Source organism: Thermobia domestica, chromosome 1 (assembly GCF_964235325.1).
Source record: "Thermobia domestica chromosome 1, izTheDome1.hap1.1, whole genome shotgun sequence".
NCBI classification, from domain to species: Eukaryota; Metazoa; Arthropoda; class Insecta; order Zygentoma; family Lepismatidae; genus Thermobia; species Thermobia domestica.
The window spans coordinates 173968585-173985954 of NC_137454.1; the positions used below are offsets into that span (position 1 = coordinate 173968585).

The 17370-nt window shown below is 37.7% G+C and overlaps 2 protein-coding genes across 5 annotated transcripts in view; one reads left to right on the forward strand and one right to left on the reverse strand.

Annotated features, from left to right (window-relative positions):
• The window catches only part of LOC145691148 (uncharacterized), a 202866-nt gene that overhangs the window by 40546 nt on the left and 144950 nt on the right, over window positions 1–17370 (forward strand). The window lies entirely within an intron of this gene.
• Window positions 36–17370, reverse strand: part of LOC145691174 (uncharacterized) — a 31248-nt gene continuing 13913 nt past the window's right edge. For 2 of the 3 annotated variants that reach the window (XM_081766879.1, XM_081766880.1), the window contains exons 2-6: window positions 15818–16064; window positions 6134–6287; window positions 5412–5495; window positions 4116–4474; window positions 36–414 (exon numbers count right to left, since the gene is read on the reverse strand). In XM_081766879.1, coding sequence (XP_081623005.1) covers window positions 109–414; window positions 4116–4474; window positions 5412–5495; window positions 6134–6287; window positions 15818–16064 — 1150 coding nt within the window. In that variant the 3' untranslated portion in view covers window positions 36–108. The remainder of the gene's footprint in view (window positions 415–4115; window positions 4475–5411; window positions 5496–6133; window positions 6288–15817; window positions 16065–17370) is intronic. The other variant, XM_081766882.1, reaches the window with a different exon arrangement.

Genomic DNA, 17370 nt, shown 5'->3' on the forward strand with positions numbered 1-17370 from the left:
TACTAGTTAGGATTTATAATCAAACTGAAAACACGTTATATTTAACCAATATAAAATGTATTTATTATAAATAAAAAGTTATGTACATGTAACTGCATCTCGAGAATTTCAACTTATGAAATCTCGTAAAATTACATACTTCACAAATTCATCATCAACTTCACTTTCGTACTTCCATACTTGGAATGAAGAACCTAATGTTAACGCATGCTGCCGTGCAAGATTAACATGACGGTCCGGAATAATACATCTCACCTTTTTGTTCAGACATCCCTGGGTTAGGTAATGTGAATTCATCTCAGTATATATATATCTTACGTAATTCACATCAATATAATCCATGGCATTTTCGTTCAATTTTCCGATTGCTGCTTCTAAATATTTCGGAGTAATTATCGGTATGATGTAATCAACCTATATAAATAACAAAACGAAAATAATTAGGAACCTAAATGTAACTACTAGATTTACAGACTAAAACAACATTTATTATAGCTAAGACGTAAATTAAAATTAGAATTACCTCAACTGAAAATGATTACTCACAATCATCAAAATTTATAACCCATGTATAACTGTATCCTCAAATCGATAAGTAAGGTCAAATATATATATATATGGAAATCTTTCTTCATAAAATATCGTCGCAAGTAAACTTTGGTAACTTCCTATCACCAAAACAGAACAGCTACAGGCGACGGTGCGACAATGTGGCAGAAAAATTGTAAATAAGTATTACGGTTGCAGAAAGAGTTTCTTCTACGTAAATAAAACACGATTCAGAACAATAAAACAGTTGACATGATAATATACCGATAAACTTGAGATGTGCAAAAGAGAAGATTAAGCGATGCGTACAATCGCCAATAAGAACGCTATAGTCACCAGAGCTACAGTGTATGCAGCAGAGTCGAGACACTAGCAGACAGCTGTCCGGTGGCGGGATGGTTGCTGAGCCATTGCGCATTCCTTGGTAGCGATGTTGTTGTGGTTATAACGTGATTATAATAATTAGGAAATGGCTACCTCAGAATGATTTGTGAAAGCTGCGGGTCGTATGTGTAACCGTAAAGCAGCTAGCGTTTTTTCGTTTGAAGAAAATGGCACAACAGATATGTTGGCTTACATCTAGATAAATGGACCATCTGCTGATTACTAGGGAAACAGGAAGTTTTTGAAAATGGCTTTATGTCAGAAATATGGTGGTCAATACCACAGTCATTTCAAGCCTACTCATCACCATGTTTTAAGATATAAAAGAGAAACACCAAGTAAGTATCTGTAATTCTTTTTGAGTAAATATATGTAGAAATCTCTTGATTGGTTACTTATCCAGTCCTTTTACAGCCCTATAAGCTCCCTGTATATTTTTCCATACATAAAAAGCCTAGAAGTAAAGAAAAACTAGGACTGTAAAAACAGTTTTGCGTTTATGGGCTTGAAAATTTTGTTTTAATTTTACTGTCATTACTAAATGCTTGCAGAAAGTTATTGGATTTTTCCACAGTCGTCGCAGAAAGTTGAAAAACGTTCTGCTTTGGGGCTTCATACTGCCAGAATTACCAGAAAAGTTTTGAGACCTGCAGCTCTGGGTACACATATCTTTATTTGAACTATTATAACTTTTTGATGTATTCTCATCCTCTCATTCCACACACTATCTCATACTCTTAAACTAATCCTGGAAGCATTGGAGCGACTGGGTTTCAAGCACTGTACTTAACTGTTCTTTGTAGGAATTCACATCTTCAGGGAGTAGAATACATACCCGAATAGGTGACTGGCGATTTGTCTCTAGGTCAAACTGGTAAGTCCAGGGTTCACCCACTACCTGTTACAATGTCTGAAACCCTCCTAGAGTCCCCACTTTGAAACTTCTGAAGCATGTCTTGAGACCATTCCATTCTGTCTGCTTTTGATATTCAGCCAAGTTGTGTGGCACTCACCAAGATGAAATCTTTCTCACGCACAAATGTTTATGCAAGTTGGAACACACGGCGTACTAATCTCAATGGCACATTCGATGTTGTTGTATATACGGATTCTCCGTAATCATCTGCTCCACGGCATCAACGATTTCCTCTATCACAGCTGTTAATGGCCTTCCATTGCGCTCCTTGTCTTCTAATGAGATCTGGCTTCGTTTAAATTTTGAAAACCAATGAAACACTGCTGCACGCGATGGTGCACTCTCCCCAAAGGCTCAGGTTCGTGGTCAATCTTTTCAGTAACTCCAATTCGTTGAAATCACATTTAAAGTCGTACAGAATGGTGGCTCGCAAATCAGTTCTTTCCAACTGCATAGCTGCGGTCCCAATGGTATGAACTCCGACCATTTGGCAACACTGCTAACCAAATCATATGGCATGATCATTGCGAGACTAGGCGAGTTCACTTACAAAGGAAGGTGCCTCTCATTCAAACAATTTTATTTCTGCAATGTATCTTTCTCAAAAACTTTCGTAACGTTAGTCATTCTCGTATTATTATTATCTCATATTTATTATTATTATTATTAAGTCTAGGAAGACTTCGAATAGTTTTCTATAAACTATATGAATTACAGCAAAATATCCATATATATGTATTCACTACGACGCTCTTTACAGAGATATTAATGATAGTTACAGTACTAAAACAGCTTAAATTGTTAATATTTCCTTTATCCGTGTTTATCGCTATACGATTAAGGAAATGGGAAAACGCAACTATAATATGGATTACACAACCCAAGTGGGGATACAAATTAGAGCTTTAGACCCAAGGAGAAAATTGTGCTTGGAAAAACCTATATTTTCTTGTCCTTTTCTTTAAATTATATATTGAATAAAATGAACTGAATTCTATATTTCACGGAGGGAGATTAAGCAATAATAATTTGCTATATGTAATCAGTTCACTATTTTGTCTCCCTCAAAATGTTACAGACACAGTGATCGTCTGCTTTGCCAGACTGCTCTCTTGTGGCAGTACTGTGTGAAGCTATATCTCCTGTGACAACGGCCGTATTTAATACTTTTACCGCCAAGTTTCTGTACTTTTCAGAACTGGAATGAGAAAATTTGAATAAATAAATAATGAATTAAAACGCTGCCCCGGGCCATGGCGGTCTATGCATAAATATGGCTCTGGTCGTGTTTTTTTTTAAATAAAATAATTAGTAGTAGTACTAATAATTCAATAACTGCAGTAATTTAATTACTAATAGAGGGGTATCTTTAACATTTTGAAAGAGACCTACAAAACTGTTGATCATATAGAACATTTCTTAAAAACTCAAAATGAAAAGATGTTTTAAGGGATGACTAGTGTTTAGCAATTTTGAATGCCCTTATGTGTAGGGACTTAGTTTCTCCCTTACGTATTTAATTGCCACTCTTAAAATATTCAAAATACAATTTCTCAGAAAGTATTGCATAGATTTCCAATAAATTAATAGTTTCGGAAATTCTACAATTATAATATCCGCGTTTGGACGAAATACGATTTGTATTCAACGATACGTATTTGATGCCCACAAAGTAACATGTTTGAATTCTGGATAGAAATTACATTTTAAATAAGAACCTTTTAAACTTCACACGTAAGAGTTTATTGTACAACTTCCGTAATTTTATATTCTGATATATGTGACCGTGCACTTCTTAATGCAGTATGAAATATTGTGAAATCGTTTTCTGATACCATCAACATTGATATACAACGTACTTTAAACCGCATTATGTCGTATACCAAAAGATTACAGCAAAAAACGCTTTTAAAAGTGCCCGTACTCACCATGAATACATGTTATTACAGCTCCCCAACTTTTAACATGTCCTCTGACCATTTCATTAGCTGCATGTTCAATGCAGGCATTTGCACTGTTATACAATATAAAATGGGTAGAGAAGGTGCCGGCACTTACAGCAATGGTGAATTAAGTTACTCTGATATTTTGGTTTATATGTCGCTTACTTCCAGTATATCTGGTTTGTACAGTAGAAAGAGACAAGAAACTACTCTTATCAAACGTACTCTAACACAGTAGACGACGAAGGAAATTTATTACAAAGATTACGTTGTACGACTATGAGAAAAAAATTATACGTCTGTGTATAAAACTCAGTGCTCACCTGATTCAAAGATGCTGTGATGAAAGTTGCGGGATCTCGAAGTACTAAATCTGTGTGCTCAAACAACAGAACTACACCAATTCGAGGCAAAGATCCTCGTTCTTTTCGGAGTATTCGTGCGACATTTTTTGCTGAATCACATCCATCACTTGCAAAAGTCAGGAGCACTTTCTTTCCATACTTAATTGGGCGGTTTGAAGGCGTCACGGAAGTTACTGGAGAACTCTCCTGAAATCCTTCGGATTCTCTTCTGATAGATGTTCTTGGAACTGACGTAGAAAGTATGACCGGTGTGTCACCTCGGAAAACAAACGGTGCTTTAGGGATAATAGGTGGGCGCAATATGCCTCTCGGTAACTCTGAAAATAAAAATTTATTCTATTTATTATTTTAAATATGGTAAGACAGACAATAATTTTATGCTAAATTTTCACTGGTTATATGTGAAATTTATGTACTACAAAGATAAACAAAACCGACGAATTTCAACACCGATTAGAATAATTATTTTACATTTAGATGAATGAATTAAAATATGAGGCAAAAATTAGAATATATAGTAGAAATTTATAGACTAATTGAGCATCTTTAGACAATATATTAGCACGCTCAGGAATTTTAACAATCATTTTCCCTGAAATTCTTAGGGTAAAAACAGCAGAACATACAATAAAAAAAAGGAAATAAAAAAGAACGGGCTTATCGTAGTAGAGCACGCGCAAAGACCTTGTTGATTGCTGTCGGTCATACGTCAAGTGCAAACAAGTAAATCTGATATATGACTAGATGTGGCAGTCGACATGGTGTTTTCAACCTTGGTGAGCCCGTTCCTTTTTACTTCCTTGATAGTTTTATTTTTCTACTATTTTTATGCTCTTTTAACCAGAGCCTAAAGCTAGCAAGTGTAAGATAACTGAAAGAGTATCAAGTAGGTAAAATAATCGAACTTGGTTAATATATATGTATATATAGCCTCATTTATAACTTGTGAACTAGCAGAAGACATGCAGGACAATACAATAAACATTAATAATTGTAAAACTTGCTTTATAACTCTTTGTCCTTGATAGGCGCAATCAACTGATTACTGCACCTACAATTGGGGGAAATCAAGAACACAATTTGAAATTATTCAACAGCACGTTATTTAATCTTATACTGCATTTTTTAAAACACCAAATATTTATTTCGGTATTTTGAGGAACGTGAACAAACTTTTACGCGTACTTGTAAGAACTGCGAGCTTGAAGTAATCCATGAATAACAGCAGTACTATATATGTGATATAATACTTACCACCAGATGAGAAATATCCACTTTCTTCATCAAGATTACCATTTTGTTCCGACGCCTCGTTATTGATTAAAGTATCTACCATTTCTGAAAATAATAAGTCTTTATGTAAACCTGGGAATGAAGAATAAACCCTCACCATATACAGTATTTATTCCCTGTCTCCAATTTTACAAGATTTTACCTACATTAACAGAAAACTCTTTAAAAAATAATCATTTCGCGTTTGATTACCTTAATAAGAATAATAATTAAAATCAAATAACTAACCATATTCCATTTGTCTTATAGACCGACTGATTACTGGGTGCTTAATGGGGGACCGAGACAATATGTCCCCGTCATGTAATATTAGTCTTAACATTACAAATGCATAAAGATTTTCTTCAGTAGAATTAATCTTGTTCGTGCATTTATCTAGTTCTTTGTTCCAGTTCTGTTGTATTAGAAAGGTCATCTTGTAACTATACAGCTTCAATTAGAATAAGTTCAGTTAACGTAAGTCGAGATCGAGTGGTTTAATCGTATTAAAGTTATTTTGCAATTATGAGAAACTACATGTTAAAGCAAATAGTGGCACGAAAGATTATCTCAAGTTTGATAAGTTACCAAACTTGTCTAATATAGCTTCTGATTGAGCCAAACGCACTACTTGTATATTTCTTCAACATTAAAATACAAATTCTTAGTGAAAATATACATGAAAAACTATGCGATTAATTTACCTGTCGTAAGTGCCATAGTTCGATTTAGAATATCTTCTCTGCCCATCGTTTTCAGTGCTCGAATTATTTTGTCCATTGTAGCATCACTTGACTGACAGTACGCTAAAAGCGTATAGTATGTCGGATCTTCAACGTTGAAGCTGTTCTCAATGCACTGAAAACAAAAAACACGAAACATTAATACAACTTTTTACTCTTAAGAAATAGTTAGAAAGAATACTAATAATCAATGAAAAATTATTTTTTGCTGCTTTTATTCTAGTTGATATGGCCCAACTTTTATATGTAATTAATATAAGCAATTTGAAGTACCCTTTCTTTTCTCCAGAAATAAAGTGCCTTGGTTGGACTGTCATTTGGGAAACTTAATTGAAAACACACTCGGAACACACAGGATGCAATAATCATCACTGTGACAATTTGCTCTAATTATTAAGGAAAACAATAATAATAGTGTTCCTTATTCCAGAACAGTTACAATATTAATTATAGATTACTATCAAGGTTATGGTTGTTGATAAAAAGTCCCAAGCTCGTGCGTAATATATAAATTTATTTACCATGATTTTAGTCGGTAAAAGTAAAGTCAAATATTACAATTATGTATGGCAAACATCACCACCAGTTGTACTATAATGCAAACAGCTTGAAGATCAGTCTTGTTAATAAACTCACAACGTAGTTAGTTACTTTAGTGTTCTGTAGTATAAGAAAACATGTTAAACATCGAATTTTCACTGACAGATGTCAGCGTTAAGAAACATAGAGCAGATTTTTAAGGTGGATGTAGGGTATGAATTAAGATTACTGGTATGTGGTTCTCACTTCGCGCGCTAGTCCGGGGACCGTTATTCAAATGGCGTACAACAGTATGTCCAAAATGATTGTCACATATCTATAACTGTCTACTTGTAAGAATATAATTTGATAATAATTTTGCAGGGTACTTATAATACTGATACTATGTGTATAATCGGAAAATGTATATTTGTGGTAAACTTCATAGGAAAATAATTATAAATACGAAAATTAGAATGAGTAAAACAAAATGTTGCTAAATGAACAAGAAAGTTGTATTTTCGTTTTATTGTTCTTATTTACTGCTCATACATGGAACAGCGTGTGGTGATAAAGTTTTGGCTAGGAGAACGTTAAACTAGCTGAAATTTATTTTAGACTTCAGTCAAGGTACAGTGATAAGACACGCAACCGCAATAAGAGATTTGAATGGTGTAAGAGTTTCAAAGATGGTCGAACGTCTCATTGACGATCTTGGTGGTCTGGTGAATTCCAACCCACAGCAGTCTGGGATCATTCAGCGCATTGAACAGCCTATCATTGACAATCGTCTTATAACCTGTCGTAAAGCTACAAAGGAGTGTAATATTTCCTTAGAAACAGTAAACACAATAATTCATAATCAGTTGCTGTCCCGGAAAGTGAATGCATTCTGCATTGCAAAACAGCTTCCCGCTTTGGACCTGCACAGAAGAGCAACAGATGCTCACCCAACCGTGAATTTCGTATACCATGAAAAACCTGGAATAAGCCATGAATTTTATCAAACCTTAAAAATGTAGAAAAATTTCAAATTTATAGAAAAAGAGAAAACAATCATCTGCAATTCTATTTTTGTTTTGAGTGTTTCCCATATTTTTATAATGCAGTTGACATCGTAGGGACGAAATAAGAGCAAGTTTAATTATTCCACTGCAACGTACTAACCGCCGCGTTGCGCCTCTGGTCCTGCCTATACATTGGCGGTTTTTATTGTTGATGTGTGGTCAATAAAGGTTAATTTTATAAACTTTTTGACCGTGAATTCGATTATTCAGTTCGAAAATGAAATGAAATCTTTGTTTTCGTCCCACGGTGATGCCGGCTAAGCTCAAGGAGACGGTGATGATGAGAAATGAATGAAATGGTGGAATGAAGAAAGTGGGAGGAAACCCACGCACACGGTTTGTCCACCATAAAGTTCACTTAACGGGAACTGGGATCGAACTCGGGACCCCATGCACCAGAGGTGAACGCTCTACCACTGAGCCACCGCGGTCCCGATTATTCAGTTTGAGTGGGAGTGAAAATCCTATTGAGGTCGACACTGAATTGAAGGACCGCCAAGTGATTTTTGTTTAGACCCCCAAAAGAATTCTTCGAAGATCAACATTCCTACAGGCCACAGTGAAGACAATATGAAGCAGTCTGTCCTTCAGACATACTGCCTAAACCTTCCAGGCATTAGCTAAACACAGGGATAAATGTATAATTCTAGCAGAGGGTTATGTACAAAACTAAATGCGGTTTGTAATTTTGTTTGACTGGTTCTCGTATATACACTGGTGTCCAAAACTTAAACATAATAACTGTTCGAGAACATAGGGCACGAAGATGATACAACCACATACTCCACATGGTAAGGCCATATTTGCAAGAATCATTGTAGCAGTGTGTCTCACATTGCAAACGCAAAATATGAACCAGAACTCGTACCACAAAAACACTGCGAGACGCATTGCCGGCACCGCAAATTTGTTAATATGGGGTATGGTCGCTCCAAATAGCCACACATGTCTGGCACCAACAATCCTTACTGAAGATTAGGTTGTTGAAGAACTCTTGGACCAGCTGATTTCATTGCTCAGAAGAGAAGTGCAGAGTATCCCAGATATTTGGGAGGGCTGTCGGACTCCCAATATATCTCTCTAATGCGTCCCGAGCCTTTTCAATCGGGTTTAAGTCAGAAGATTGCGCTGGCAACTTGACGCATTGGATGTCCTCCGACGCTGGGTAGTCATCCTTCACGTTGGTGCGATGGAAATTTTCATCCATAAGCAAAAGCTCTGGACTGACTGCGCCCTTGACTCACACATAGGCATGCAGAACCTCATCACTGGGCAGTGCTGGACCCTGCATTGGAGATGTTCAGGTCTGTACGACCATCACCATGTCTTCCCACACCAGTACCCTATCGATCCATAATGGTCATGGAACGAAAGCGGGCTCTTTGATATAACTCGACAAGTTTCAAACCAAGATGCGCAGATCGCTGTGGAGCACTTCGTATTCCGCCATCCTCCCCACTACTCTTCCATCCACTTGTCTGGCTTTGAAAGTTCCAGTGATACTAACTCAGCAAACTTCTGTTACAACAAATATCACCTGCTAAAATGTTTAAAGTCCGAATCTTACTTTTTTAGTAGGTAAGCAACCTCATGGTAGAGGTCTGCACGAGCTCGGGCCTAGGGCCGGGTCCGGGCCGTAAATTTTTAAATAAACAATCATATTTCTCGGGACCTTTTCGAGCATAATACAACGATATTTTCTGGAGAACTTTTAACGCACACCTAAATTTGTAACTTAAGATGCCCACACTTAAAATCACTGTGCAATTGAGAGAAAAGCTGTGTAATACAGAAAAAAACTAAAAGTAACAGAAATAAATATGCTTAGCTTGTCTGAGTGAAAATACTGCTTCTTACACTGAATTAAAGGAACAAGAGCATTGGGAACAACGTGTCTTGGTTTTTTCTTCAAGACAATGTCAGTTTATATTATATGAGAATTTATATAATGACTTTTGTTTAAAGATAATTCATAGTTAACTAAATGTAAAGGATAACCTTTATTTCCTTGTTGTCTCTGAATCATGAAAGCTTTTAAACTGCAAAATTAAACATCTAATTGTTGCAAATAAAAAATACAATTTTGCCTTAATTGTTAAGTTTTTGTAATTCGGGCTCATTTGATTATCACATAGGGTCGGGCCTAAATGCTAAAACATATTTCTTACTCGGGTCGGGCCTCATATTATTAATTCACGGGCCGGGCCCGTGCAGACTACCTCATGGATACACTGTAAGCAGTGACGCTTTCCGACGGGGCGATCCCTTCACGCCTTCTGAAAGGAAAATTTCTCTTTTTGTTATTATTTTTTCATTGGTACGAACTGGCACAGTCAATATACAGCATTTACACTCAAATATCGTAGAGGGGGCCGCAGTGGCTCAGTGGTAGAGCGTTCACCTCTGGTGCTTAGGGTCCCGGGTTCGATCCCAGCCCCCGCCAAGTGAACTTTGTGGTGGACAAACACTGTGTGCGTGGGTTTTCTCTTGGTTCTCCCGTTTCCTCCCACTTTCTTCATTCCACCATTTCATTCATTATTCATTATCACCGTCTCCTTTAGCCTAACTGGCATAACCGTGGGACGTAAAACTCAAAGATTTCATTTTTTCAAATGTAGAAAATCCTCAGACCATTCCTCTCCTTGCAGATTGCAACACTGCAAAACATCATCGTCGCGGAGAAGGGAGTGGGGAAATGTAGGATTAGGTGCGCAACAGCTAGGCTTCAGCGTTCTGTTTACAAACTTTTTTACTTATAGCGTCCGTTCAAATCTGTGATGGAAACTGCTCTGGAAATTTATCGGCATTCATCCGTGAATAGTACGCGGCTCCATCCATTGCGATTCCACTACTAAAGTTCTCGGTACCACTGTAAACGGTCCCTTTTGTGCGTTGGAGTCAGTGGAAGCACGGTAAAAGACATGTTGCTGGTCGCGAGCACACGGAACACTGGCACCAATCTCCGGTACACACCCTCAGGCACTTGTAATCTTCGATAACAGTTGTCTTGCAGGCATAATTAGGTTAGGATCACGAATTAGATTTTTGGGCTTTTGGCGTTTATGGCCATGTCAGCTCGTTACGTATGGGGGATGACGTCCCTCGGCGATCATACTATCCGAGGAAAGGGAAGGAAGAAAGGATTATATTATGTATTATATAAAAATGAAAAAAATCTTGTTTATGATCGCATTACGGGAAAACGGCTAAACCGTTTGGAATGATTTTTTGGATGTAGTTCACTCGAACTGGGTTTTTAATTATGTTACTTTAATTAAAATGTGTATTTTACGGAGGGAGCGGAAGGTTAAAATATTTCAGTTTCAACTAAAGGAGACGGATGATTAAGGCAAGTAAATGATGGAGGAATTGGTGGAATGATAATGTGCGAGAAAACGGAGTACCCGGGAAAACCCACGGACACGATGATGTCCACCTCCAACTTCGCTACAAAATCTATTCGAAAAATTTAGTATCTCAGAATCCTGCAAATTAGGAAGATGAATCTTCGTATATAAACTCCTAGTTAAAAATAAGTGGACCCATGTTTCATCGTTTTTAAGAATTCTCGTTTTATGGGAGGGACATTTTCAATAATTTGAAAAGCGATGTTGTCTTTTGTTTCTGATCGATTCACGGAAAAACGGCTGAACAGTTTGGAATGAATTCTGGAACATAGTTAGGTACCTACTTTGAGCTGTTTATATGATGTTAGTTTGATCAAAGAGCTCATCCTAATGGAAGTATAGGGAGGTTAAAATTTAAGTCAAAATTACAATATCTTATCAGCACGTCAAGTTTGGAAGATGAAACTCTGTATTGAGGAGACATGTCACTCCTCATTTTAAAAATTTCCTTTTATTAAGGAGGGCGTTTTCTATTTCTTTCTTCACATGTAAATCGATGATGCCTGTTTGTGATTGCGTCATGGGGAAATGGTTGAACAGTTTGAAATGAATTTTTAAACATTTTAAGTACCTCCTTCATGCTGAAATTGTATCATGTAGCTGTGCTTAAAGGGCGCATCCTAAGGGAGAAGGTTCAAAATAGAATATATTATGGAGATTTTATTATTAGACTTTCATTGATATACCATCTTAAGGGAAAAAGGAGGCTCAAATATTTTCCATGAACCTAATTTTCCCCATGTAAGAAAAAGGAATTTTAGCTTGTCTGGAATAAAACATAATGTGACTACATTCCCTTTGTTTTTGTAGTACATGCTTACGTATTAGTATAAATAAATAATAAAATTATTTCTCCATGTTTTAATTCATTACAAATCGGGAACACTTCCTAACTTCTCCACACGAACGGTAATCAGATCGTGAAACTTTCTAATTCTTCTTATGTATCTGGGAGAGTATATGGCGTATTCTACAATTATGGCATGTTACAAAGGTCCTTTTAGTCGTAAAATCTATTGTATGAAAGCAAATTGGAAATGAGAAAAATTCCTATTTTGTATTATATAGAATTATCCATTTCTTTGTTACTCTGCAAAAGTGTGTACTTTCTTCTTTCTAGAAATCGAAATACGTGTCAGTGGTGAAAAGTGTGTCCCATGAAACGTGGATTTTCATAAATTCCCTTGTGCGATTTTTTTTTTAAGTTCAATGTCTCGGTATTATGCACCAAGGCTGGGAGAGGCTATGCTGAAATGGATGATAATGGTGCATGACGCAAGTGGGAGGAAATGGGAGAACCCGAGAAAACCCTGCACAGGTCTTAGTCCACCGCAAAGCCTATTTGGCGGAGCTGGGATCGAAACAGAAACCCGCGCCAGAGGTGACTCACCCTGGCCCCAAAAGGGAATCCCATAGTTTTATATGTACAATAATACATGCCCTAATGGTATTTTAAATAGGAATAACTAAATATACGTCCATAATTCAGTAAAACCCAATTTTAGGCAACCAAACCCACTGGGCTGACAACCTTTAATTACTACTGGTTGTTCACATAAGCAAGTTCAATCAATAGGCAAGGAGACAAGAGCACAGTTTTATGACTTACGTTTTAACCTTCTCAACGCACGAGAAAATTACATTTCCAGTAATTAAGGACTTAAGACTCCAAGAAAATGTTCTCGAAAACTTTTTCAGCCTTTTAATATTTTTAAATTGTATGTCACAAAGCTCATTGTAGTCAGATTGCTTATAATCTTAACATGAGTCCTGAGATATTCATTTTATTGATCATTTAAAATCTGGCGGATGTACAGTCCGGAGCAAAAAACCTGCAACATGAGCATGTATGAGCATGTAAGCATATGTGTGAAACGAGGAAATCTTTTGTCCCAAAATAAATGTGCAGGGGAGGACGCCGAGGTTTCTCCTGGCGTGATTCGTGCCTCTCAGACGTATGTTGATTTCCTGCGCTGTTAGGCCTAGTTTCACAATAAACTTCCATGCTCATGTTGCAGGTTTTTTGCTGCGGACTGTACAAGGGATAATAATAAAAACAACTCACAAAACGTGTTATAGCATATGTGTGAAACAGTTGAAAGATTAACACATATGATGATAGAGGGCACTTAAGACTAGTCCTCGATGTAATCATTTTTTTTTTTATTCAAACACTGCTACATGAGGTTTTCCATACCGGTTGCGCAGAAATCCGCGCCTAGTTCTCGCAGCTACCGTGAAGCAGTGGTTTCGATATTACACGTCAGTTATGGTAGCCAGCCATGTTCTCCTTTAGCAGATATTGAGCGTAATGTTCTTTTGTCCACAAGAATACATTCATTCACACGGGCACGGTTCATGTGAGTGATTGAGATATTGGGTCTACTGCTGTGTCCTGGATTGTCATGAACACTGCTGGTTCGTCTTTCTTTGAAGGCACATCATTTTGCTACATGCTGCCTTGAAATTGAGGCCTCCCTATACACCTCCACAATCTGCCTATGAATGTCAGCACGTGTAGTATTTAGGCACACAGTAACTGCACCACTGACCTCACTTCCATTCTTAACAATGTTCGAGACGAGTCATCTTTTTAAATGTCTGCTTCTCGGGTAATTATAGTCAGAATCCGAAGTCATCAAACTTACAATACGACAAATGTTATTAATCTATATTTTCGTTAAGTAAATACCGTAAAAGTTGTGTGCTTCGTAACATTTTCTTCTTATCATCCCTCGTATATTCGTATAGGGAAATTTTGATCGTTAAGAAAATTTTTGCCTAAAACAGAAATATAACTTTTCTTTCCGAATTTTGACTTTTTGTTCACAATTTTATATTTTAAATGCTTACGTATTGAAATCAATTAGCTTTACTTATAATTAAACTTATTGGTTGGTACACGACACCGACAAAACAAGCTTAAATAAAAATGTCATCAAAATCATAAATAGAGTACTCTTTTAAATGAAAATTACGCAATTAAATGATTTAGAACAATGTAACAATATATTGTTTTATGTGAACGTTAACTCCTAAACAGATTTACCAATATATATATATATATATATATATATATATATATATATATATATATACACAGATGGTGATCAGAAAAGATGTATGGGTTGGCAATAGTGTCGTGGCGCCCGCAGCGCTGGACCGCTGGTGGTGGTGTGTTAGGTCGGTCTCCATACTACGTCAGGCGCAGTGAAACAGCTGTGTACAGTGGCTGCAGCAGACGGAGGTAGTGTAAAATGGGAGACCTCTCAGATTTTCAAAGAGGGCAAATTGTTGGTGCGCGGTTATGTGGAGTGAGTGTGACGGCAGTGGCTACTGTGTTAGGTGTGTCGCTTGGGACAGTGTCGAAAGTGATGACGGCCTACACAACACACGGGAAAACCACATCGGTGAAGCGGAACAGTGGGCGGAAGATAATCATGAGTGACAGGTCACGCCAGGTATTAAAGCACATTGTCACACAGAACCGTCGTGCCACTGCGGAGCAAGTGACGGAGGAACTCAACCAGCACCTTCCCCACCCTGTTTCGACAATCACAGTCCGCCGCGAATTACATGACATGAACTTACGGGGTCGTGTTGCACGGGCCAAACCGCTCATCAGAGACCATAACGCTTTTGCACGCCGCAAATTGTGCCGCGACCATGCAACTTGGATCGTTGAGAACTGGAAACGTGTGATATGGTCGGATGAGTCATCCTTCACCCTATTCCCAACCACAGGCCGTGTTTATGTGTGGAGAACGCCCAAAGAAGCTTATGATCTGCAGTGTCTCCGCCCAACTGTGAAACATGGCGGCGGCTCGGTGATGCTGTGAGCCGCCATATCATGGTTTTCATTGGGTCCTGTGGTCACACTTAGCAGACGAATCACTGCCAACGATTATGTCGCAATTTTAGGAGACCACTTGCATCCTATGGTCCGGATGTTGTTCCCGGACAATGACGCCATCGTCCAAGATGATAATGCACCCATTCACACAGCTGGCGTTGTTGCAGCGTGGTTTGAGGAACATCGGGATGAAGTTCAACACCTCCCCTGGCCCGCCCAATCCCCAGATCTCAACATAATTGAACATCTGTGGTCAGTCTTGGAAACGACTCCGGCGACAATTTCCACCTCCATCCTCTCACAGAACTGGCCGATTCCCTGCACGAGGAATGGTGTAAAATTCCACTTGCTACCATTCACGACCTCTATGCCGACATCCCGCGTCGCATCAAGGCTGTTCTGAAGGCGAAAGGTGGCCCGACACCATATTAATTTGGTAAGTTGCAATTTCGTTCAGGTGTTTCCATTTTTCTGATCACCATGTATATATATATATATATATATATATATATATATATAAAATTGTGTGTATGTATGTATGTATGTATGTAAATAATATACCTTCCAAACAACTCGTACCATGAATAAGACTAATTAACGTTGAGTTACATTTGGAGTATCACGAACATAAGTCTCAAAAGAAAATTATTCGTTCTTTACTCACGATTATCTAACCAAGTGAACCATCGTTTTTAAGTAGTTTCCACAAAGGAAACAGTTTCCCAAACTAACATTTAGAGCAGTACCAAGAATAGAAAACCAAAATAAAAAAGAGTTATTTTTTTATACTGCAACATACCTCTGTAAGAACTGGGCTAATACCAATTAGAGCCGAGAAATCTTTCCATCCTGAATAAATATGTGAGTTCTTTGTACTGCTTAGGCACAAACATAGTTGTTGAAGTAACTTTAATCCCTGTGCATCATAAAACAAAAAGCCAGAGTGAATGTGAGATGCTTTTTCTGTTAAATCATCTACTTCTAATCGTGGAGGAGGCACAGCAGATTCTTGTCGTAGCTTCTCCAGCTTCATATTCGGGCCTCTTCTGAAAAAGAGAAAAATATGTTCAACAAAATAGTAAGAAAATAACCCTTCATTCACAGTTGAATTTTTCTCAGCAGCTAAGAAATTCAATTTAGAAAACAAAATATTCCTTCGTGATACTGACTTCTTCAATAATGAGGGAAAAAAAAAAGTTTTCTCTATATTTCCTCCAATAATAGAGAACATATAAACTGTCTTCGACTTTTGATGCAAGTTATCGTTTGTTATATTTAGAAAAAAATGCGTTTATTATGTCGCGTAAGTCATGAACTGCTGACACGATGTTTGCCCACTACAGTTGACCAGCCCAAGGATAATACTTGCTATAAATGATAATCTAATTTTTAATCATAACTGTAATCTTTGCCAATTTGCATGTATAATTTATAATTCTGTATAATTGCTTTATACTATTGAGCACATGAAACGGTTTCCGTTTAACGGAATACTGACATTACAAATGGTACTTCTAGTACATGAGTCGGTACCCATGTAACTGGAGTAACCTTAGAAGTGCGTATGGACGAGACTAGTGTTTGGGTAAAATGCGCTACGATAAGAAACACAGACATTTGTTTACTTTTCAAGGTCGATAAAGGCCAATTGAATTCGATACCTGTACTTTGGCTGCAGCAACATTCGGTATGTGTATGGGCCATATGCAGTTGACGATAATACATGTCGGTGGTTTCGAAACTGGTCTGTAACCACGGTCTGTACATCCAGTATTGTTTTCTGATGATGATCTTGGCCAAACTATTAGAAACACCGCGAAGCCAACCATAGCGGAATTAGCGCACGCCTTCCAGGTACACTGAACAATGATCAAAAGACGGCTTAAATCGCTGGATTTGACCACAAAGTTCGATCGTTGGAGAATTTACATCAGCTGAGTAAAGCAACGAGAGGGGCGAGTCGTGACCTGTTTCCGTGCTTTCCTTGTACAAAAATGACAAGTTCCTGCCACATACTATTCCGGGCAATAAAAAATGGGTTATCTACGAAACGTAAAGCGTCACAGAACCATGTGTTGCTTTTATGAATTGTCGTCATCGACGTCCAAACCGAAACTTGACCCCAAAAATGTGCTGCTAAGTGTGTGGTGGAATATTAAAGCGGCTAGGCCTCGTCAATTGCTGCCAAAGAAGTATACGTTACCATGACAACGCCCGGCTACATGTTAGTGTTCTCACACGCCAGGAATGAATGTATTTTGGTTACGAAGTTTTACACCATCTGCTGTTTCCCCTACATAACATTACTTGTTTCGCTCGAAAAATCTTTGAGGATGTGGAAGCTGTGAAAAT